The sequence below is a fragment of the Tamandua tetradactyla genome, chromosome 15, assembly GCF_023851605.1.
Source record: "Tamandua tetradactyla isolate mTamTet1 chromosome 15, mTamTet1.pri, whole genome shotgun sequence".
NCBI classification, from domain to species: Eukaryota; Metazoa; Chordata; class Mammalia; order Pilosa; family Myrmecophagidae; genus Tamandua; species Tamandua tetradactyla.
The window spans coordinates 41,819,187-41,841,907 of NC_135341.1; the positions used below are offsets into that span (position 1 = coordinate 41,819,187).

Below are 22,721 nucleotides of genomic sequence, written 5' to 3' on the forward strand. Positions count from 1 at the left end.
ACTGCACGGGGAGGGGGAGACCGTAGGTTTGGCCTTGCGTGGATTACTCCCGAGGAATTACTCCCAAGGGCTAATCCACGGCGGCCTCCGTGTGGAAAATCGCCCACCTTCAAAGGTCTCCTGGGCTCGGTAGTGGGGAACCTTCAGCCCTTAATCAGTGCGCAGAAGCTCCTTAAAGCCGGGTTTGATGCTTGCAGTATGTAAGTGAAGACTCTGCTAGGACCTCAACAGCTAGGGCAAAGTGGGGTGGAGAACGAGCCCCGTTTATTCTTGAAACTGTGCCAAGGAATTGCCAAGTGAGTTTCTGCTTAACATTTTTACCACTGAGAGCAAAAACGGTTTATTCTGTCAGATGCCCCTCACCCCGATCCTCCCATCACGATTCTGGCACTTTTTTGGAGCATTAACCCAAGCGGGTCCTCAGTTCCTCCCGCAGTATAAAAGTGCACAGCTCATGTTCCAGTAGCTTGATTTTTGAAGACGATTATATAACGATACAGCTTTTACAGTGTGGCTGTGCTTGTGAAAACCTGTCTGCCACTCCTTTTATGCAGGATTATAGACAGATGAGTTTAAAAAAGAAAGAAAGAAAGAAAATGGTAAAAAAAAATAAACTGGGTAGATTGAAATACTGGTGGTCAATGAGACGGAGGAATAAGGGGTATGGGAGGTATGAGTTTTTCTTTTTTCTTTTTCTGGAATGATGCAGGTGTTCTAAAAATGATCATGGTAATGAATACACCACATTTGATGATATTGTAAGCCATTGATGGTACACCATGTATGGACTGTATGTGTGTGAAGATTTCTCAATTTTTTTTAAAGTACACAGCTAAAAATTGTATTCAGTGTGATAGGATAGCATGGCTTAAAAGTCATAGGGTCAGGAGCGTTCAAATGCAGCCTCCATGCCGCACAAACTAACTTGCCCAGGTAAGAAGATTAGAAAACTTTTCTAACCTTTTTCGTTTCTCCTCTTTGAGTTTAAAGTACTTTTAGGTCCAGTCCCTTCTAGAAGCATTGGTTTTCCTAACTGGTGTACTGCCACCCTATTTCCAACTCTGATGTTCTTAGCTTTTCTTCTCCTTGAAATGATTCGTTTTTCACTCTCTCAATTCATTTCCTCCTCTTATTTTCCATACTTCTATCTTTCCCTCAAACCTGCCAGTTTCTCCTATCCATGCAAGTAGTTTTCATATGCTCAGTCATCCTTGACTCATTTAAAACTTATTTTTCAGTCCTATGGAGATTTAAGTGTGTTTCTACTTTACACACTGATGAAGAATCAGTGTGACTTGTTCACAGTCACAGCATAACTAGAATCAGAAGTGGAACTTGAGTGAGGAGATTTGCCTATGCCTCAGCTGTTGGTACTGAATTTTTTTTCTCTTTCTCCCTTTTTCTATTCACTGTCTTAGAGTCTTTAATTTCTGCTCTTTTCCAGTCTTAGGAAGAATCCAGCACCTTGGAGGCAGACTCAGAAGCTGAAGTCATGGAACTGGATAGGATCGACCACCTACTTGTCTGTGCCCTGGAGCCAGAGGCTGTCAGGGACTTACCTGTAGTCAGACAAAGTTGGCTGTTTTGAATTGTTGCAATGAGGGAGTCTGTATACTATGGGAAAACATGGGGTAAAAGGGTATTAGAAGGGACTTAAAAAAGAGTTTGGGCTTGTGTTAGGTGATTTGGGAGAATTCTCAAAGAGGCAGGAATTTGTTCTAGTTGGATGCTTTTGGGAAGCAGAGGCAATTCTTTGATTATTTATCTTAATTTTTATATAGCAGGTGGAAATGTGCAGCAGGCCTAAAACTGTGACTGATAAAGAAATAGTCACTTGTGTTAGCTGGAGGATGTTTGGTGACTTTTTGCGGTTTACCCAGTGATTTTGTTTTTTTCTGTGCTCATACATGATTATAGAATAGTCTTGTTTTTGTGGGACCTTGTCTGATGTTGGTAATTTGTGAGATTGACGATGTTCAACAGGAGAATATTGCAACCAACTTTGGAGCGCCAGGCCCACTCCTAGCTCTCAAGGACTCCTTTTCTCTATATCACTACGAAGGCAAAGACTTGATTGAGCCTCAAGTTCCCAGCCTGCTGTGTACCCAAGTTTCATAACTTTCCATTGGGGTAAAGATGATCAGACTTGCAGTCCATTCTTAGGAGAATTGTCTGAGGAAAACATAGATAGGGTGGTTGTACATTACAGTTTTCTGATACAGCCCTGATTTTAAGTAATATATTTACTCAGTTGCCTTGGATATAGTTTTGCTAAATACTGTATTTTATATAATTTTATTAGCAAAGGAATTTATTACTTGTTTGGTTCTCTGAAAAACAGACTATAAGATGGAATTAGAAGTACACGAAAATTGTTGGGGAATACAACTGTGAAGGTTCAAAGTTTCAAGGGACAAGAGCAGGCAGGGTGAGTCTTTAGTCTGTGTTACAGGTCAGATAACTATGAAAAGAGAAGGAAAGAAGGAACTGGGTAAGAAGAACCTCAGACCTCACTATACTTCTGAGAAAGGCTTGTCAAGACTTTTGGGTATCCCCAAGCTAAAGTTTCCCATTAGAGAGTTGGTTCAGCACCAGGGCCCCTCCCATGCTTGGTTGTTGCCTAAGGTAGCCAGGAAGAGAGTGGTCTCAGCATCCCTAGGGGTGGCAGCTGAAGCTGTCAGTCAACTCTGCTCCCTGCAGCAGGTTCTTTTAAAGTGATCTGAGTGGCAGCCTCCATGGCCACTTGGCACACTTCATGGCCACTACAGTCATATGTTTCTGCAATGGCCAGTACCACTCTATTTTTGATCACTGGAGTCAGTTCAGGTCCTCTTGAAGCAGAGACCAAGAAAGGATTAGACATGCAAGAGACTTGTCAAAGTAAAAGCCTATAAAGGATAAAGGGAGAAAAGAGCAGGAGAAAAACCTGTATAAATGTGATTTAAACTGTCTATAGCTAATGAATAAATTCACATGAGTTTAAAAAAAAAAAAGGCCTTTGTTAAGTCGTGTGTCCTGATTTGGCAAATATGGTTTATTTATATATCCATTTAAATGACAGAATTGGAATTTGAAGCACCAAACCAACAAAGGTCTGCCTGTACTGTCTGTTTTTGCACAATACCTTTTTGTGAGGGACTTCTTAGGTATCACTAAGTGGTTCTTATCTTCTCAGCTGGGAGTGATTTTGCCTCCGAGGGAACATCCGACAATGTCTGGAGACATTTTTGATCATCACTACTGGGGCAGGGATGCTACCAACATCTAATGGGTAGAGCAGATTCTGTTTGGGATCTGTATGGGATCATAACTGATTCTGGGTGCAACCAGGGGAGTCAGAGAAGTCTTTGCAGAGTTGGAGGAAGGTCTGACAAAGGTTTGCTCTGTGGTTTTTGACTCAGGGCCAGCGAGCTGTTATTCCATCACATAGGAATAGGCAGGCAGGAAGGCACATGGGGCATAGTACCCTTCTAAGTACAGGCTCTCCAAAAAGAGGGCTAGCCTATGAGAGGACTGAGCCAAAACAAAGGACAAGACACCATGGCCCAGGGACTTGGAATTTGTTGAAAAGGAACTAGCACTTGACCCAGCTACTCAGTTGAAAACAAGTTTCTCCTACAGAGAGATTCATCACAGCAGGTTTTGGGGAATCAGGTGAACAAGTCATCATTCCTTCTACAAGATCTTTTCCTTTTTCAGCCCCCTATCTTCTAACTCTCTCCCACATTCAGGCTTTGGGTCTGCAGTGGCTCCATGTTATAAACTGCTAGTTGCCTACCCAAAAGCCATTTAACTCTTCTTCCTTAAAGAAGTTTAATTTTATTTGAGTTGTCAGGTACCAATCTAAAAGGTTGCACTTAGCCTTCCTTGCAGCTAGGCATTTGACCAAATTCTAGCTTACAAGATGTTAGAAAAAAGAAAGGCTCCTTAAAAGAATTTGACTAGACCTTTTTGGCCCATTTTCCCTTTACTCTTATTTCATGCCTGGAATGTGGATATAATGGCTGGAGCTCCAGCAGCCATTATAGACCATAAAGTAGCATCAAAGATGGAAGCCCCATCCTAGGATAATACCACAGAAATATGAAAGGAAGCTTGATCCTTTGTGATCATGGAGATGCCATCCCAGCATTAGATTATCTGTCTCTGGACTTTTATCTTGTTTAAGCTATTGTTTTAGATTTTCCATTAAATGCAGTCAAACCTAATCCTAACTGATACAGCCACCTACTTCCTACTGATAATTAACTTGTTATACCATGTCCCTCAAATTCAACCTTTCCTTCTTCTCAAAGTTAATATAAAACAATAACCAATCTGATTTTAGCCAGTCCTGAGTATAGTGCATGGTACTACTGCTCAGTAGTTAGAATTTCAGACTAAGGCCAGCCATTGAAGGACTTGGTCTCCAGTTGATGGGTTTCTTCTATAATCCTAATAGGATAAGCTAATAGGCAATTGACTTCACCTAAGCCAGCAGTTCTCTACACCTCACATTGAGATCAACTGGAGAAACTACCAGTTCCCAGTGATTTTGCCAGCTTCTCCAAAACTTGGAGAGAATAATTCACATGTGATTTGAAGAGACTATGGTTATCACAGACAAGGCAGCCATGGCTGACATGTGAGGCCATGAAATTTGTCTTCAGCTTCTCTGTCTGTAATCTTGGCTTTTTTGCTCCATTCTCCCATTTCAAATCGTGCAGATGAAGAGACCACAATTCAGAGCATGTGACTTCCCAAGGCCATAGGACTAGAAAGTGATTAAGCTGGGATTTCTAGGGTTTCTTCCTGACCCTGTGTCATTGACATTAATAACTTAGACCTGGTTTCAGGTTTCCTGGTTAAACTTGGTGATTAACTGAAGAAAATCTTAATTTCCAAATTTAACCTGGACCCAGCTGTTTGGCTTGCATTTGTTCATCTGAAACATATTTTCCTATTAGTATTTCCCAATTTACATTGCAAAACAGGAGAGGTGCTCTGAGGGACAAAACCAGGCCCCGCCCTTTGTCCTGGAGTTCCTTAAAATGCCAGGTGTCCTGCTAGTGCTTTGAGACAGAATCCTGGTGGAGTGCTCAGCACATGGTAGGCACTTAGTACTAACCAGTTAGCTATGTAAAGGGATGGTAAACTTGAATTTGCATGAAGCGGATTTCTTATAAGGAAAGTGAAATTCTTGGGTTCATTCGCTAACATGCTGCATATTCTTGGCTGATCACTTAATGTCCTCTGTTCCTGTTTCTTCATCTGAAGATTGGATTAATCTGAGATGTTGCGCCTGACTGTGTTCTCAACATTCTCACATTGCCTGAAACAACAGTGCATTCTAGTGGAAAAATGGTTAGTTGTTTTGTAGGTTGTGTCATGAATTTTAGCTTGAGAGAAGCATCGATAAATCATGCTCTTAAATGAGTCATCCATGAAAAGCAGAGAAGTAGAACCTAACAGTAGGCCTCAGAAATAGCTCATGAAAATTTGAGAAAAAGCAAAATGTGTTTTAAAGGATCACTCCCCCTGCCCCCACCCCAGCCAGTTACAAACACACCCCAATACACCTCTCTGTCAACTCCTTTTTTTAAACAAAGCTTCCTTTTTCATTACCTCCATGCCAATCAGCTGTACAATCACATCATGAAACTTATGAAAACTTTCTTCCATATTCAGAAGGACTCAGTTTATAGCAGATGGCATGTGGACTTTGGAGCTCAACAGACCTGCCCTGGAAGTCCAGCCCCATCACTGAGTGTTCTCAGAAAAATCAACCTCTCTGTAGTACCTCCCTTTTAGGTTATTATGAATTCTAAATGAGATAACTTCTGGGTTGTTGCCGAGCAATAAGGGGCTTCTGGGTCGCTGTCCAGCACATGTTAAGTAAGATTAAACTTGGTTAGTTTTTCTCTGTTTTTATTAATATCTCCATTTTCTCTTAGCACAGTAAAAATCAAAGGAAGAATTATCTGTTAATGCCAGTGAACTAAATACTAAAAAAAAATTGTTAAAATAGAAATTTTGTTATGTATAGCTGTATGTTACCACAATAGCATTTTTTTTAAAGAAAAGAAATTGGAACTTGCTTCAGCGACACATATACTAGAATTGGAGAGAAGATTAGCATAGCCCCTGAGCAAACGCAAATTCGTGAAGTCTTCCGTATTTTAAAGGGAAATTTTAAAAAATAATAAGAAAAAGAAAAGAAATTGATTGCCAAAACCAAAAATAGGGGGCAGAGGGGAGTGATCAGCTGGAGATTTAAGGCATCAGGGACACACAACTGAGAAAATGTTTTCAGATGAAGCAGAGATGTGTGTGTCATGTGTGTTGTGTGTATGGGAGGAAGGGTTGACATCCCTCAGATCATATTCCATGGTCCAACTCTAAGGCTTGAACCAGCCCTTCTCTACCATACAACTACTGTTATGTACTACAGGTTGTTTTTTAGGGTGGGTGGAAGAGACATGAGAAAAGGTAGGGAGACCAGGAAGGGTACTGTTGCGTTGGTTGAAACAAGAGACTTAGGCCCAGTAGCAGTGGAACTAGAGAGGAGGGGACAGATTGGAGAGTTAATTGGAAGATTGTGTTAGAATTGTCCAGAGAAACAGAACTGGCATACACACACACACACACACACACATATTCATATGTGTAAATATAAAGAGATTTATTACAAGAATTGGCTCACATGATGGTGGAGATTACCAAATCCAGATTCCATAAGGCAAGCCACAAGTTGGAAACTCAATGAAGGTGAAATTGAATTCCCAAGAGAAGCCGCAAGTTGAAAGCTCCAGTGAAAGTGACATTGAGTTCCTCAGGAGAAGCTGGGTGGCTGAAGTCGAGATAGGAACTCTTCTCTCTCATTGCTGAAATCTTCCATTCTCCCTTCAGCTGATTGGATGAGGAGACTCTACTTGCTGGAGGCAATCTCCTTTGTTGATTGTAGTTGTAATCACCCATAGGTATAATCACCCATAGATGCACTCAAGTGCTTAATAATTTAAATCCATCTTCAGAATAACAATCAGGCCATTACTTGCTTGAGCAAACAACTGGGCACAGTAACCTAGCCAAGTTGACACATGAAATTGGCTACCACAGAGGTAAAATCATGGAGCCCTCATGACTATTTAGATCTCAAGTGTGACAAACACTGAAGTGCTGTGATCCTCACAGGTTTAGGGCTTGGGTGTCTGGGTAGATGGGGACCTCCCGTGGAGATGGTAAACTCAGAAAGAAGAGCAGACTTGAGTGGAAGACACTGATTTCCCTTTTGAACATGTTGACTTAGGTGCCTGAGTACCTGTAGGTGGCATTGTCCACCAGGCATCTGGATTTGTACAGGTCTAAGATTAGAGAGAGAGAGAGAGAGCAAAAATCTGTTAGCACTGCAGAAAAAGAGATGGGCAATGCAGGGGATGAAACTTGCCTGGACAGAGGAAACAACCACCAGCTTTCTCAACTGGAAAAGATTCTATAAAACCATTCCTATGGATAGGTAGAATCCTGAATTTAGAAGTCTTAGACCTAGTTGAAACCTCATTTTGCACATGAAGGAACTGGGGGCTGAGATGCTGCAGCTGCCTGCTCCGAGTGCCATAGCCAGTGCTCCAGGTCTCCCAGGGCACACCCTCACTACACTGGGTGTTTCCATCTGTACTTCTCCCTCCACCTCTCGTTGCCTGGGATGGGCAAAGATGGGGAAGGCTGAAGGAATGGCTAGATGTGAAAGGAAGAGGAAGAGGAGCAGCAGAGGCGATGGGAAGAGGAGAGAGCAAGGCTCCACTAGGGTCCGAGCACATGGCTCCAGAACATTAGCGAGGACCACAGGGGACAGGGAGAGAGAAGTGCCTCCTTGACAGAACCACCTGCTTTTGCTCAGTGGGTCTCACCTTTCAAATGCTGAATCAGCACTTTCTCAGAGAAAGGGTTTTGGCCGGTGCTCTTCAAACTTATTTTGCTTGCATTCCCCCAACACAATTATTGTTAGTACACAATTGATCAAAATATCACAAATATATTACATATTTTTATAAACACATTTAAACATGAATCTCTTAATCAGATGGATGGGTTTTTTTTTTCAATTGATTCATGCATACTAACCTGAAGTAGGGTTTGGCATCAAAATTATTCCTATCCTTTATTTTTAGAGTTATTCAGAGAAGTAAGTGGAGGAGACTGAAAGAAGTTGTTATAGTGTTGTCACAATACTTGAACTTCTAAGCTACAGAACAAAAATGCTCATTATTGAAAATTATTTTACATATCTACCAGGCTAAAGATTAGGCTGTTAAAAGCAAAGAACTGGAAATCACTGTATTTTCTGAAGGATTTTTTTTTTACCCAGTCTTTCACTTCTCCACACTTAAATCAATATTTCACATTGTCCGTTTGGCACCCCCAAAGCTTTTTACACACCAGCGCAATGCACAGATGGATAAGAATCAGCTTTTCTTTTTTTAAAGAAGGAAAATGGTGATTGAGAAAGAGGAGATAGGAAAGGAGGCCTCAACCCCAGGCCTGTGCTCAAGCAGGTCAATTCCAGTAGAGACTAAGATAAAGGTTGAGGATTTAGAAAGTGAGCCCCTTAAGACTATCATTATTCCTATTCCCCTTGGAAAATTCATGGGTACCTCCAAACTGGGCTAGGATGAAGGTGAGGCCAGTAAGGTGAGTGGGGCAGTCATCTGGGGTACAAAATTTAAGGGGATGCCAAAAAATTCAGTAAAGATAAATAATATTTGAAAGTAATATTTTTTAAATCAAAATTAATGCAGAACAAATCCATGATGAATAAAATGTCAAAATTTAAAATATGGACAAGGATAGGTGTGCTCCAGTTTGAAGTCTGTAAGTTTGTGTGTCTCAAATATAAGCGCATTAGTGACTAAAACGTAGGTAACAGTTCTTTTGCTCACACTGCCACCTGCTGTTGGAAGGTGGGCAGTACTCGCTGCCTGTCCAAGGGGTACCACAGCAGCTGCCTCTCCACCAGAACCCGTGTTCACACACAGAAGCATGGATGCTCTCTTGTTGGCAGTCACCACTACCGGGACTTTGAATAATCCTTGGCCACTTTTATCCTGCTAGAAAGCGGAATGTGGGGTAAAAAGGGCCCAAGACTAAGAGTTAACAACACCTAGATTTGAATCTCAGCTTTGCCTCTCACTAACTGGACCACCATGAAGAAATTGATCAACCTCTAAGTCTCTGTTTCCTCACCTACAAATTGAACCTCACCAACTCCTCCCGTAATTGTTGAATTACACAAGGTGCTTTCTGTGACGATGTCGAGCAAACAGCCTGGTATGAACTATGAGCCCAATTCATTACTGCAACAGCAAGCTGCTTTCCCTGGCCCATGCTATCCTCATCAAACCTATCATGGGTGGGCCACGGTGGCTCAGCGGCAAGAACGCTTGCCTGCCATGCCAGAGGACCCGGGTTCGATTCCCGGTGCCTGCCCATGTAAAAAAATAAAAATAATTAAAAATATTAAAAAAAAAATCTATCATCAATTTCTTACAGAAGACAAGACACACTAAAGGATACCCAAGAAGGAAAATGTGCTGCAGAAGTCCAAACGCAGAGATGGCCGTGGTGGATGGGATAAAGATTTCCCGAGGAGGTGTCATTAGGGCTGGATCTACATGATTGAATGGGCCAGGAAACTGGGGGACTAGCCAATTGCCTCTGGGGATTACTAGGTCACCTCTCTGATGTTTTATTTCAGGAAAGTTCCAGTAATGTAAAGCAAGCATTTCAGTGGTTGTGGAAAGACCAGCGCCCTTGAGTTAATGCCTGGCTCTGCTACTTCCTGATGAGTAACAGAGGGAAGTCCTTAAGTCCGCTGAGCCTTGACTTCCTTTTCTCTAAAATGGGAATAATAACACATCTTGTCCTGGGTAGATAGGATTAAATAAGACATCATACTTAAAGTTCCTGCAATATAGTGGACTCAACGAATAGTAGCTGTTATTGCTAACAAGGAACAGGCGGCTTTCTATGAAGAGGGGAAGAAACTGGAACACACTAGTCGGGCACCTGTCAGATTTGGTTCCTAGACCAGTCCCCAGGGTGCACTGGCGAAGCAGGGGTGGGCTTATCTGCCTGAATTCCTGTGGGCAACCTCTGCTCTGAACCCCATGACCCCCCAGCAGCAGGAACCGCCATTCCAGCACATCTCACAACAGGAGGGGGCAAGGGATGGGGTGCCTCCTCCCCTGGAGCTGGGGTTCAAACAGATGGAAGCAGATTCTATGAAAAGAAACCTAGAAACTTTAATAAGGTCTGTGTAGTTTGGTTGTATCAGTGTTAATTTCCCTATTTTGATTACAGTGCTGTGCTTACTAAGAAATGGCCTTGGGGTGGGCCACAGTGGCTCAGCAGGTAGAGTTCTTGCCTGCCATGCTGGAGACCCGGGTTTCGATTCCGGGTACCTGCCCATGCAAAAAAAAAAAAAAAAAAAGAAAGAAAGAAAATGCCCTTGTTTTCTGGAAATGCATGCTGAAGTATTGGGGGCAATAGGGACATCACGTCTGCAATTTATTTTCAAATGGTTCAGAAAAAAATATGGAAAAATGTTATGAAATTATGTGAAAATAATTTAAAAAAAAAAAAAAGGCCAGAGTTCTCACTTTTTCTTTTCCTCCTCCCTCTCCTTAGTCCCCGTCTCTTTCTTCCCGTCCAGCATCCGTTGGTGGTGTGAGGGCGTATGCCCAGCGTGCCTCCTTCTATACATGCCCCCCTAGGGCTTTCGGACCTGGCGCCTGGGAGTCTCCCCGCCGCCGCGGACCAGCACAGACCACAGTGACTCTCCGGAAGCTACTTTATTTGCATAAGGAGGCTCCGGGTGCGCGGAGGGTGCCAGGGCGTGGAGCGAGGGGCCGGGGCTGGAAGGTCCTCCCCGCCCTGCCTCCGGGCCCGCCTTCCCTCCCTCCTCCACGGTCCCCTGGCCCGGGCTACACGATGCCGAACTGGCAGATGTAGGGCAGCTTGTCGCGGCAGCGCTTGTCGAACCACTTGCCCGCGGCCGTGCCGGACAGGGCGGCGCAGTTCTCCGCCTTGCCGCCGTCCGGCTGCGCGGTGATCTCCGTCTCCCAGTTCTTGTAGGCGATGACGCCGCCGGTCATGTCCACCCAGGAGCCCTCCACCGCCATGTCGTTGAGCCCCAGCCAGATCTCGGCCTCGTCGCCCACGCTCTGGCGCAGGTACTCGTAGAGGGCATCGTTCTCGTTGCCGGTCTGCGGGGTCCCCAGGGTGCCCCCGCGCGAGATGCAGTCCTCGCTCGCTTCGTGGAAGGTCTTAGCCTGGGTGAAGGCCAGAAAGCACTTCATGTGCACCTTGGTGCCCTTCAGGCAGACTGAAAGGGAGGGAGAAGAAATGGCCATCAGTGAAGACCCCTGGGGTTCAGGAGCCAAAGAGCCAATCTCCTCCACCGACCCACCATCCTGCATCCCACCCAGTCCATCCCAGGGGTCCAGGACAGCCCCTAACCCAGGCCAGAGAGGTCCTGACCATGCCACCACTTTGACCCTGCTGAGGGGTATTCAATGGAGGTCTTGGTGGTCAGCAGCTGCTGGGAGTGAGGTCAGCCCTGTTGGCTGCAGAGCTGCCTAGTCCAAAGTCCAAAGGGCACTCTCCCAGGGCAGCCCCATCCGGTGCCCGAGGATGTGGAAGAGTAAAGCTGGATCATCTCTGCCCAAGGCTGGATAATTCTGAAGGGGCCTTCTAGCTCCCCAGCCCCATTGGGCCTACACTGCAACTACTCCAACCCTGTGCCCACTCCTGCTTGCTTCCCCTCCACAGGTGTGGACCGAGGGCTTTCCCTAATAAATGTCCTAATGATTCCACCCCCCAGTCAGCTTTCCAGGGAGCCCAACTGGAGCCAACCACTCTGACTTTCCTCTGACCACACCCCTCCCTAAGGAAAAACAGTCTGCTGGGCCCACAGATACCTGAGACCCAGATTCCCTGCCCAAGAGACCCAAGCAGGCTCCCCACGGCTGCTCCAGAGGATTGGCTGAGGTGTAGAGTGTGAGGATGGAGCTTAGACTGCAAGGCTTCTCAGACAGAGGGAGATGGTAACTGAATGGGACAGGCTATGGGGCCAGCTCTGCAGGCATGGAACTCTGAGGAGTCCAAGAATTCTCAATTTGTACCTTGGCTCACAGGTTGTGATGAAGGTTTATTTGATCAATTTGGGGGAGGGGGGTGGCAGAGGCTAGAACATGTTTTTACTTTGTTTTTTAGCTTGATTTATAAGAAATACCCTGAAAATGTTAGGGGTGAGCCTGCACTCCACCTTGCCATCCGTCATCTCACGCATTCACTCCAGAAATATGGAAGGGGTAACACCCCCGTGCTCCTGTGGGCATCTGACATCCTGGAAGTGTAAACTGAAAGCATTCCAGGGGCATCCTTTCCTACACGCTGCGCCCCAAGTCAGGAGGCCGTTCCTCGTGCTATCCTGTAGCTTATCTGAGCTTCTCCTGCACTGCCCTTCCTTCCTGCCCCAGACACTGAGACTTGCTGTCGACTCCCTTTTTGAGGATGCAAACTTTCTACCCTAGCTGTTGGGAGTGCCAAAGGAAAAGGAAGACATCCTCTGCTGTCAGCTTATTTCAGGGATGGCCTCAGTGGAGGGAGCCCTTCTCAGGGCCACTTCCCAGGGCAACCTGCACTCACAGTCTGGCCCACCAGCCCTGTTGCCCCAACTCCAGACTATCATCACCCTATCATCAGCTCACTGTCTGCGCTCGGCTAAGGTTTTCATTGAGATTGTTGTGCAGCTTGGCTGCTCTCTCTGCCTACTCCTGCTTTCTTCTTTCCTTTCCCTTCCAGGGGTGCTGATCCCAAGGGTACTCCCTAATAAACTGCATGCCAGCTAAATTCCATTTTAGGCTTGCTACTCAGGAACCCCAGCTGCAACACTCCCTCTAATACGTCCATAGTCCTCAGTGAATGTTATTTATCATTAAGTTATCATTACCAACATTTTCTTTCTGCAACTATTCATGATCTTGTTGATTCATGCATGCCCACCTCCCTACCTTCTGCCATACCCTCTACTCAGAATCCCTCTTTATCGTCTGTAATTCCTGCACATCCTTCAAAGGCTCAACTGAACAGATCAATTCCATGTATCTATGAGGCTCTGGAAAGCAGGGTGCAGGCTAAGTCCCCTGCCTCCCTTATGCCTGGCAGAGATGTATTGGGTGGGTACTTCACATGTTTGCTGACTGGGGGAGGGAAAGGGCAGGTGGAGGGAGGCTGTGCGTGGAGCAGAATAACCCAACCCTCCCCCAATCCCTGATTCCCTCATCCCTTTGGTTAGGTCAACAGAGCTCAGAAATGCTTTGGGTGGGTTTATTGACAAGGTGATTAATGGGGTTGGAGAGGACGATGAAAGGAAGATAATCTCTAAGGTAACCATGAACTTCCCGGGAATCAGCAGACACGGAAGGAGGTGCTTTGGGTTTCCACATACCACATCGGGCAAGGAGGCCCACACCACTCCACCCCACCTCCAGGGGCAAGTGGCCTCTGGGTTGCATTAACTTTGCACAAACACATAGCTTAGATATGAGAGGGAACTTAGAGCTTACCCTGCCAGTCTATCCCTGTGCCCTTCCACTTTACATCTGAGGAAATTGAGTCCTAGCGTAGCATAGTGCTCACTCTAAACATTCCCTCTGTGGCAGACTCTGTTGGCTGACCCAACCAGCTGCCCTTCCCAGACCCCTCTCCCTTGTCTGTCTCCACTACAGGGGCTAGAAAAGCTGCATCTTTGCATTCCCTTGAAGCTACAGGTAGCCATATGGTAGAGTTCTTGTCAATAGGATGTAAGTGGAAGACCTTTGCTTTCCTGATAAGTGGGCCGCCCTTCTTCCTTCTTGCTTTGAAGGCAGTCATAATGCCTGCAGCTGGGACAGCCACCTTGGGACCACGAGATGACACTACTGAGCAAAAGCTCACAGCTACCTGCGTCCAGACTCATGTTTTATTTAGCCATTGTTATGTTTTCTTTACTTGAAGCCAAAAACATCCCTGGTATACCCTCCCTTTCTAGAGTCCTCCCCACTCTCACACCTGCCATGTTAAGCAAGATGTCCAGAGTTGTCATGTGTTTGTCCTCTCTCCCGCTCTCCTTTTCCCTGTTCCTCCTTTCCTTTCTTTAACAGAAATTTATTGAGCATTGGTATGTGGCAGGCACTGTCCCAGGCAGAGTGATGGGAGAGACAGTGACCATCAAAAGCAAGTATGGTCCTTGTGTTCATGGAGCTCATACTGGGTAGGGAAGGCAGGCATAAATCAACACATGAGTACATCATTTAAAACTGGGATAAATCTGATAAATATGATGAAGGAAAGAACATGGTTCTGTGAGAACTTATAACCAGACAGGGGATTCAGATAGTGGATCAGAGATAACCTCCCCCCACCAGCACCCCAAGAAGGTGATGCTAGAGGCGTTTATTAGGTGGGTTCTGGGGGAGTGATTCAGGCTGACAAGATCATGTGCAAAGGCCCTATGACGGGAGGGACTGACTGTGGCACTTTAGAGGACAGAAGGATGACCGGTGTTGCTGGAGCTCAGCGAACAAAGGGGAAAGAGCCAGAATGGGCCAAACCATGCAGCACCTTATCCAACTTTATACTAAAAGCAAAGAGGTAAGCCATTGAGAGAGTTAAGATGGGGGAAAAGCGTGATCCAAATTATATTTTTAAAGATGATTTTTTCTAAAAGAATAGATCCAGGAATGTCAATTAGATTTTTAGGCTTTTGTAACAGTCCACTTTCAGAAAGAGAATTGTCAATTAGATTAGGATGGTTATGGTAGAAATGGAGAGCAATAGATGGATTTGAGAAAAATTAGGAAGGAAACTCAGCTGGGCTTGGTAGTACTTGGATTTGGAGGATGAAGGAAGATGTGTCAGGGCTGCAGGGCTGGGATCAAAGTGAGGCAAATGAGGCACCTGGGGCATGAATTCCAGGTGGCACTCACCCTCCAGGGTAAGCAAGTGTGGGGTTGGCACCTGGGAGTGAACACCGCCCTCTCCTCACCCTAGTCCTGGCCCTGCAAGGCTGACCCAGGTTTCTGACTTTCATAACAGGGTGGATGACAGATGCTGGAAGCAGCCCAGTTTGAGAAGGAAGGTCATGAATTTGACCTTGAATAGTTTGAATTTGAGCTGCTTCTGAGATATCTAGGAGGAAGTGGGGAAGAGACATCCTGCAGCTCCACAGAGATGCAAACTTAGGGATGACGGGTCTGTGGAAAACAATGGAAGCCAGACATGGAAATAAGATCTGGGAAGACCAGCTTAGAGTAGAGGGAGAAGAAGTCTTAGGACAAAGCCTTGGGTTACTACAAAACTTCATGACCAGGTGGAGAAAGATGAACCTGCAGGAAAGCTGAGAAAGGATGGCCAGGCAACGGGAAAATGAACGAAAGCATCCGGGGCCATCGAGGCCCAGGATGGAGTGTTTCAAGAAGGGAGAACTGGGCGTCACGAGCAGATGCTGGTGAGAAGTAAGTCATGGGAGTTGGTGGCACGGAGGCCAGGGGTGGGGGCCCAAATGAACCTTTGGGTGCATCAAAGAGAGTAGAAGCCAGCCTGAAGTGGGCCAGGGATTGAGTGGGAGGGGAGAGAATGGTGACCGTGTGTACCCACAGCTCTTTTCAGTATGTGGCGAGGAGAGGATGAGCCCTCCACAGAGGTTTTTCTTTTGAAGAGGGAGGAGGCCTGAGGATCTGTGAATGCTGGAAGAGAGAGGATCTCTGACTGGGTGAGGTTCCTGAGGAGGCAGGAAAGGGAGGGGAGGGCTGGGGAGAGGGTGCACCTTGTGGTCAGAGGGTGAGAAGGTGGGAGTGGGTTCAAGGAGGTTTGTCGATTTTCTAAGGAGGAGCTGAGGGTATTCCTGGCCGAGGGTTTAGGAGGGAGCACAGCAGAGGGCAAAGTATTTAGGCTCTGGGTGGAAAATGGGGTGGGATGCGGTGATGGATCCCCTGCACCGGCTGCTGCTAACATACAATACTTAGAACAGCGCAGGTACTGGCAAACTACGTGGAAGTAATCCTGCGGGTATTCTGTGCTCCCCAGGGGCTGGAGGGCAAGGGGTTGTAGGGGTAGGTGAGTTTGAGGTATACGCAGAATGGAGACAATAAAAAAGGAATATGACCGACAGGAGAATAAGTTGCCTGGTGGGCTGGCCAGGCAATGCTGGGGGCAGCTGGCCATGGCCTTCTGCGACCCGGACTCCATGGCTGCGTGATTTTGTCCAGCCTCCCTCAGCTGGTTAATACTGAAACAGGGAGCATGAAGTCCAGCTCTCTCAACACCCAACACAGCATGGGGCAGGCTGTCTGTTCAAATCTTGCTCTGCTGCTAACCAGCTGGTTGAGCATGGGCAAAGTACAGGATTGCTCTATGCCTCAGTTTCCCCGTCTTTAAAATTAGGATTGATAAGTCCTGCCTCAGCTTAATTATGAGGACCAAGTGAGTCAGCATCAGGAAAGTTGCTGCCACACAGGGCAGGTGTGAAGCTAACGTGACCTGCAGGGTTGCAGGAGGTAACGGAGCAGAGGCTCCCCCCTGGAAACTTCGCTACCCCTGCTCCCTGGAGCACCCTCGGGCCTCAGGCTTCCAGTGGGCTGTGGCAGATTCTTGTCGGAGAGTCTTGTGTCCTCTTGGGACATTCCCACTTCCAACCACCCAGCTGTGGCCAGAGACTTGACTGTGCACACCTGGGTGCGGTTTGCAGACACATGTCAGAGGATCTCCCTGAGAGGAATAGGCCCAGGTGGACCGGCCTATGGAGGCCTGGGCCCCGGCACCAGTTTGCTGCCCACCCATCCACCTGAGCCCCTCTCTCTGATCACCCAAAGAGGCACCGTGCATCCCCTCACCCCCTTGGGAAGCACTCACCCGTCTGCAGGGCCTGTTGCTCCTTCAACAGGGCTACCTCCTGGGCCAGGCTGTCCAGCTGGCTTTTGAGCTCCTCAAACATCTTAGGGCTCACCACATCTGGGATGAAGTCAGGGGGAAATGGAGACAATCACAAACATATGAGGAAGGCCATAGGGATTGGGGCGGGGCAGGCACTGAGTGGGGAGGGGCCTCCCTCCCGGCAGCCACGGAGAGGCGAGGGGAAAGGACTCCCCTCGAAATCTTGGCCTTCGCTCTCTGTCCAGCTGGTGGTAGTCTCACTAATCGCTGCTGATTCTCCTTTTCCAGGGGGGCCCATCCTTCACTTGCTCGTACTAGAGGGAGCCCTGTACTGCGATTGTTTGGGATTGTTGCTGGGGGGTCAGATGGGGCTGGGATTTGGTAGGGGTGCAGTGGGAGGTGGGGGCAGACTTTTCAGTGACTCCTAAACACCCCCCACTGAGCTCCAAAGGAGAGCAGAGCACAGGAAGCAGGACCAGGGGGCCTCTGACGCCCCACAGGTCCCCCTCCCCAGGTTGGAGGAGCAAGACTCTGAGTGGCAGGGTGGGCGCTCCAGCCGGGCCAAGCGGCACAACAGGGCAGCCCAGGAGTGGGTGACTGGGAGCAAGGAGGTCCCTAAATTCAGTTTTCTCACCTGAAAAACATGCTAATCACAGCCCCGTCTCAAAAGACCCTGGTAAGGACTGAGTGCCTGGTGCAGGGTGCCTACCCGCCTCAGTTCCAACAATGGGAGCAAGGAGGGGACCCGGCTGCTGGTTTTTATGGAGCATCCCCTGCAGGCTGGACCCTGGGCTGCACCTTTCCACCTGCCCTCACATCTGATGCTCATCATCAGCCCTCTGACACGGGGAATGGGTCCACACCACCACCGCTGCATAGATGAGGAAGCTGAGGCCAGGCTTAGGCAACTTGCCTCAGATCACAGAGCAGTGGCTGGCAGGGCTGGCCTGGAGCCCAGGTCCACGGGGCTCCAAAGCCCGGCCCCTACCCTCCTCCGGGAGAGCACGCACTCCTAACCTGAGCAGTCCTCTGAGCACAGGTGCCCTTGTTGGGAGCCCGCATTGTGCACGAGGCGAGGCGGAGGCAGGTGGGGAAACATTTCTGTATGTGAATAGAGGGAGCTGTGCGAGAGGACCCCAGTCTTTCCGAAACCACGGGAGCTTCAGGAAGGGCTGTCCTCAGAGGTGTGTGTGGGGGGGGGGGACGCTTCTCTGGCCCATTTAGCTGTGCCCAGGTAAGGCCCACATTCACAGGGGGCGAGATCACAGCCTTTATCCACCCGAGCTGACTTTGCAAAGGAAATGCAGGCAACAAACGGTGGAGGGGTGGGGGTGGGGGGCAAGAAACATACTTTTCACAGTAATGGGATAGAAAATGGTGATGTAACTTATCAAGTATGAGAAAAACAACACCCAGATGAGAAAGCAGGGAGGGCTTGGGCTAGCAAACTAGCCTTGCAGGGCCATGTGTGCATCACAACGGGGCTCTGTCTCAGTAGGGTCACAGCATCAAGACCCAGCCACGTGCACCAGCATGGGGTGCCATGTGCGGTTGTGCACACTGGGCACTGCACAAGGGCACCCAACTGAGGGGCCAAGCAGGGGCCCATATGAAGCCCATGCTTTCTCCCCCCAGGTCTTTCTATAACTTGTCAACTCAAAGGATGCACCTTTTGTCATTTGTACCAAGGGTCTCCCAGGGACTGGCTAAGGACCAATATACTAACAGCCGTTGGAAGGGAGGAGGGAGGGGACCCCCAAGGGGCATGTTGTACGACCCTGGGCTAGGAGTCAAGAAGCCCTCATGCTGCCCTCACTGTCCTCAGCATTCCCTGCTGTTGGGGACCCACCCCCGCCCCAACCCCCATCCCTCCCTCCCTCCTGCAGGCCCCAGGCAGTTCTTTATAAAGATCCCGGACCCCTGGGGAGGAAGATGAAGGAAAGGCCTTTCCAGTGCTCCCTCCTGCTCTCTGGAACATGGGGAGGGGCCCTGTCTCCCTCTTTACATTTGCTTTCTTTTGAATGTGGCATTTATCTTTTTAACCTGTTAACCAAATAATGTCCAAAGTTTTGCTGTCAGTAGAACTTTTTAAAATATGCCTAGCCCAGTTCCTGGCACATAGGAGATGCTTAATGCACAGAAAAAATAACGGAACAAGTGAATTCTGAATTCCATAGTGTCCACAATATGCCACGGATTCCTGAAGCATATTATTGGAAGGTCACTCTTCAGGTCCCCTGTTCTGAGGGCCCATGACCCCCATCCCCGCCCCCACCACGTGGCCATCCTACCCACTTCTGGCCACCTTCTGTGGCTGCTTTTCTATCAGGAGCGGCCACATGGATCCTGAGGCTCTCCTCACCCCCGGTCCTCCTGCAGGCCTCACTTCCACTTGTCCCCCGTCCACTGGCTAGGGCCACACCTGGCATCACAAGAGATGCTTCAGAAGCACCCTGGGCTCTCCCCTGCTCACCCACTCTCGGGACTGTGACAGGGGCCGGGGGCTGGGCACACACTCTTCTTTCTCCTTTCACCAGTCCCACCAACTTGTTCCCCACCACTCAGCTCAAGCACCAAGGGCATGGCCAGCCCCTTCCACCACCTACCCACCCACCATACACGCGCACACACACACACACACACACACACGCCTTTTGTACATCAGTCTCCAAACAGGTTGTTCCTGTGATTTTCAGTCACAGTCACGGGAGACTTATGCAAAACGCAGGTGCTTGGGTTCACCCCAAAGCTGGCAATTCTAGGGCTGGGGCCCAGACACCTGGATTTTAACGTATCCCCAGATGATGTTGAAGCCTCAGTGAGAAGCACCAAAGTGGACTATTTGCATCTTAAGAAAAGAGCTGGTATTTCCTGGCCAATATGTTCAGCATAGAATATGGACCCCTACACAGAGGAAGCTCTGTGAGTGTTTGTTGTGTAGGTCAGCACAGGTAGAAGAAAGAAAAACCAAGTTGAGTCAGAATACTGGGGTGGTTTCAGCAAAGGGTCGGGACTGGGCAGGATGCCCCCTGGCTGCCCTGCCAGCTATTCTGCAGGCCTCTGGAGTCCTGGACCTGGTGGGGGCACCCCACGGAAACACTGAGGGCCAAGAGGTCAGGTGTGAGAGCTGGACAGACCGTGACGTCATCCGATCTGACTTCCTTATTTTTTTACATTATTAAAGAACATCTTTCATGAACTTGAGAAATGCAATTATTTTCCACGTTCTTAAATTCTGTTCTTTGCCTTTGGACCTGTGTCCTTTATAAAGAAAGTCCCTTCATGGCAAATATGGCTAGTGCTTGTGGACACAACATGCATAATTTTGAGTCTTCTCCTTTTTATAAACACATTGCTGGAGAGAAAATATGCATAGCAGAAAGAAAAAATCCAGACAGTTCAAAAAGTTAAAATCTCCCTCCCAGTTGAGACTGCCCCCAACCCCCATTTTTCTTCCCAGAGGCAATCACTGATACCCTTCCAGAAAAATCTTTTGTATATTCAATATGTATTTCCATATAAATCTCTTTTTCAAAACGAACGTCAGCATAGTATCCATTCCATTTTGAACTTTTCTTTGTTCACTCATAAATGGAATGTTGGAGATTATTTTTTATCAGCCTCGTCCTTTGTCACAGCTTTGTGGGGCTGCGCCATCCTGCTGTACCTTTATGTGCTTCACTAGTCCCCAGGCAAGGGGCAACTGCTGCATTTGCAGAGGAGGCTCAGGGAGGGGCCTGCAGGCGCCCCGTGTCCCCTCTCCTTCCCTGTGCTCTCTAGGCCGCCTGTTTCTCTGCAGAGGTCTCCACCCTCCTCCCCGAAGGCTCTCTAAGAGCAGCAGCTCATCGCCATGGCTTCCGCTGATGTTGTCTCAACAGAGCCCTGGGTGACCTCACTGAGGCGGGGCAGCTCTCACAGCAGCCAAGGAAGCCGCAGGACACCCCAAACCCCAGAGGCGACAGAGGGAGAGCAAAGCTGTTTCCGGCTTATTAGCTTGGATTTGAACATTCTTATCTCCCCAAGGCTCTGATACACAATGGAATTCAGAATTCACTTGTTCCGTTATTTTTTCTGTGCATTAAGCATCTCCTATGTGCCAGGAGCTGGGCTAGGCACTTTTACATATTTTGTAACATCTCATCTTCAACACACGCCTTTGAACAAATATCGGTACCCCCATTTTAAAGTTGAGGGAAATGAGGCTCAGAAATTACAAAGCCCAGCCTGTCAGGCTCACCCTGATGAGGGTCAGCGCCTCAGACAACAGACTCAAAGGTTTGGTTTCTTTACAATGTTGTGAGTGGGGGCGGGTATCAATTCGATGATCTGGAAGGTTCTTTCCAATTCTGAGACTCAGCATTCCCTACTGCTGGAGACCTGACCCCACCCCACCCGCCAACCCCCTCCTCCCCACTCCAGGCCCCAGGCAGTTCTTTATAAAGATCCCGGACCCATCGGGGAGGAAGATGAAGGGGTGGCTCCTGTGCACCCTCCTGCTCTCTGGAACACGGGGAGGGGCCCTGTCTCCCTCTTTACGTTTGCTTTCTTTTGAATGAGGCATTTATCTTTTTAACCTGTTAACCAAATAATGTCCAAAGTTTTGCTGTCAGTAGAACTTTTTTCAAAAAATTATGGTAACATATATATAACACAAAATTTCTCCTATTTTAACCATTTTTAAGTATACACTTAGTGGTAGCAATTACATAATTACATTTGCACTGTGGTGCCTCCGTAACCCCCATCCATTACCAAGACTTTCTCATCACCCCGAACAGAAACCCTGTGCCCGTGAAGCACAACTCTCCATTTCTCCTTCCCCCTGACCCCTGTAACCTCTAATCTACTTTCTGCCTCTAAGAATTCGCTTGTTCTAGATATGTCATGTAAAGTGGAGTCATGCTATATTTGCTTTTGGTATCTGGCTTACTTCACTCCACCTGTGTTTTCAAGGTTCAGCCTTGCTGTGGCATGCCTCCTTACCTTTTTTGACATTTGCCGCCTTCTTGACCTTGGAACTTGGCGTCTCGGTGGTGACCTGGGTCAGGAGGGAGAAGAGGCAGAGGAGCAGGTAGGTCCCCCAAAGCTCCATACTGCTGTGCCGGCTGGGGCTGCTGCTGTGCCTGCCGTGGGCCGGTGGAGAGCAGTGGCAACCGTGGCTTGGGCTGCACGTCTTAAGGCAGCAGCCTCGAAGGCCTCTGTCCAGGAAACCCTCCCTGACTTGGCTGCAGAAGTGCCAAAAAGGAAAAAAAAAAAAAAAAAAAACAGCAAAAGGAAGGAAGGCCTGGGAGCCCCAGAGCCCCAGAGCCTCAGGGCCCAGGGAACGCCCACCCTGTGTCCCCACCCACCCAGCCAGCATCCTGGCCCTGCCTTCTAAAAGGAGTCGTTGTTTTCTGGGATTCTGAGAAAGACATGAGAGTTGTCCCAGCTCACATTTGCAGAGCAATTCCCCTAGGCAGGCACAGTGGGGCATCGGCTCATAGAGACCTCACACCAGTGGCAGGAAGTGTGTGCTGTCGTTTTCCTCGCTTTACAGTTGAGGAAACTGAGGCTCAGTGAGTTGAAAGTTGTCCAAGCTACCCAGTTGTTAAGGGGCAGTACCAGTATTTGATCCCACACCAGTTCACTCCAGACAGTAGAGCTGGGAGGATACTTCACAGAGTGATTTGATTTTTATGATCATTTTGTGGTTCTGTCTCTTTATGTACTTGATGCATCTTTGGTTAAGAAAAATGAAGGAGCTCTTCTCTTTCTCCACAATCCTGTCC

The 22,721-nt window shown here is 47.8% G+C and overlaps 1 protein-coding gene across 1 annotated transcript; it reads right to left on the reverse strand.

Annotated features, from left to right (window-relative positions):
* Positions 1-10,810: 10,810 nt before the first annotated feature.
* On the reverse strand, positions 10,811-22,205 carry CLEC3B (C-type lectin domain family 3 member B). The gene is made up of 3 exons (XM_077129578.1): positions 21,937-22,205; positions 16,933-17,031; positions 10,811-11,362 (listed from the first exon to the last, which is right to left on the reverse strand). The coding sequence occupies exons 1-3, from the start codon at positions 22,043-22,045 to the stop codon at positions 10,962-10,964; spliced, it is 609 nt and encodes a 202-aa protein (XP_076985693.1). The 5' UTR covers positions 22,046-22,205; the 3' UTR covers positions 10,811-10,961.
* Between the last annotated feature and the right edge of the window lie 516 nt (positions 22,206-22,721).

Excerpts from the sequence above, each read along its gene's own strand:
- CLEC3B (XM_077129578.1), bottom strand. The coding sequence starts at position 22,045 with ATGGAGCTTTGGGGGACCTACCTGCTCCTCTGCCTCTTCTCCCTCCTG. Across the intron at positions 17,032-21,936 it reads GGCGGCAAATGTCAAAAAAG|ATGTGGTGAGCCCTAAGATG; the intron begins GTAAGGAGGCAT and ends ACTTCATCCCAG. Across the intron at positions 11,363-16,932 it reads GCAACAGGCCCTGCAGACGG|TCTGCCTGAAGGGCACCAAG; the intron begins GTGAGTGCTTCC and ends CCTCCCTTTCAG.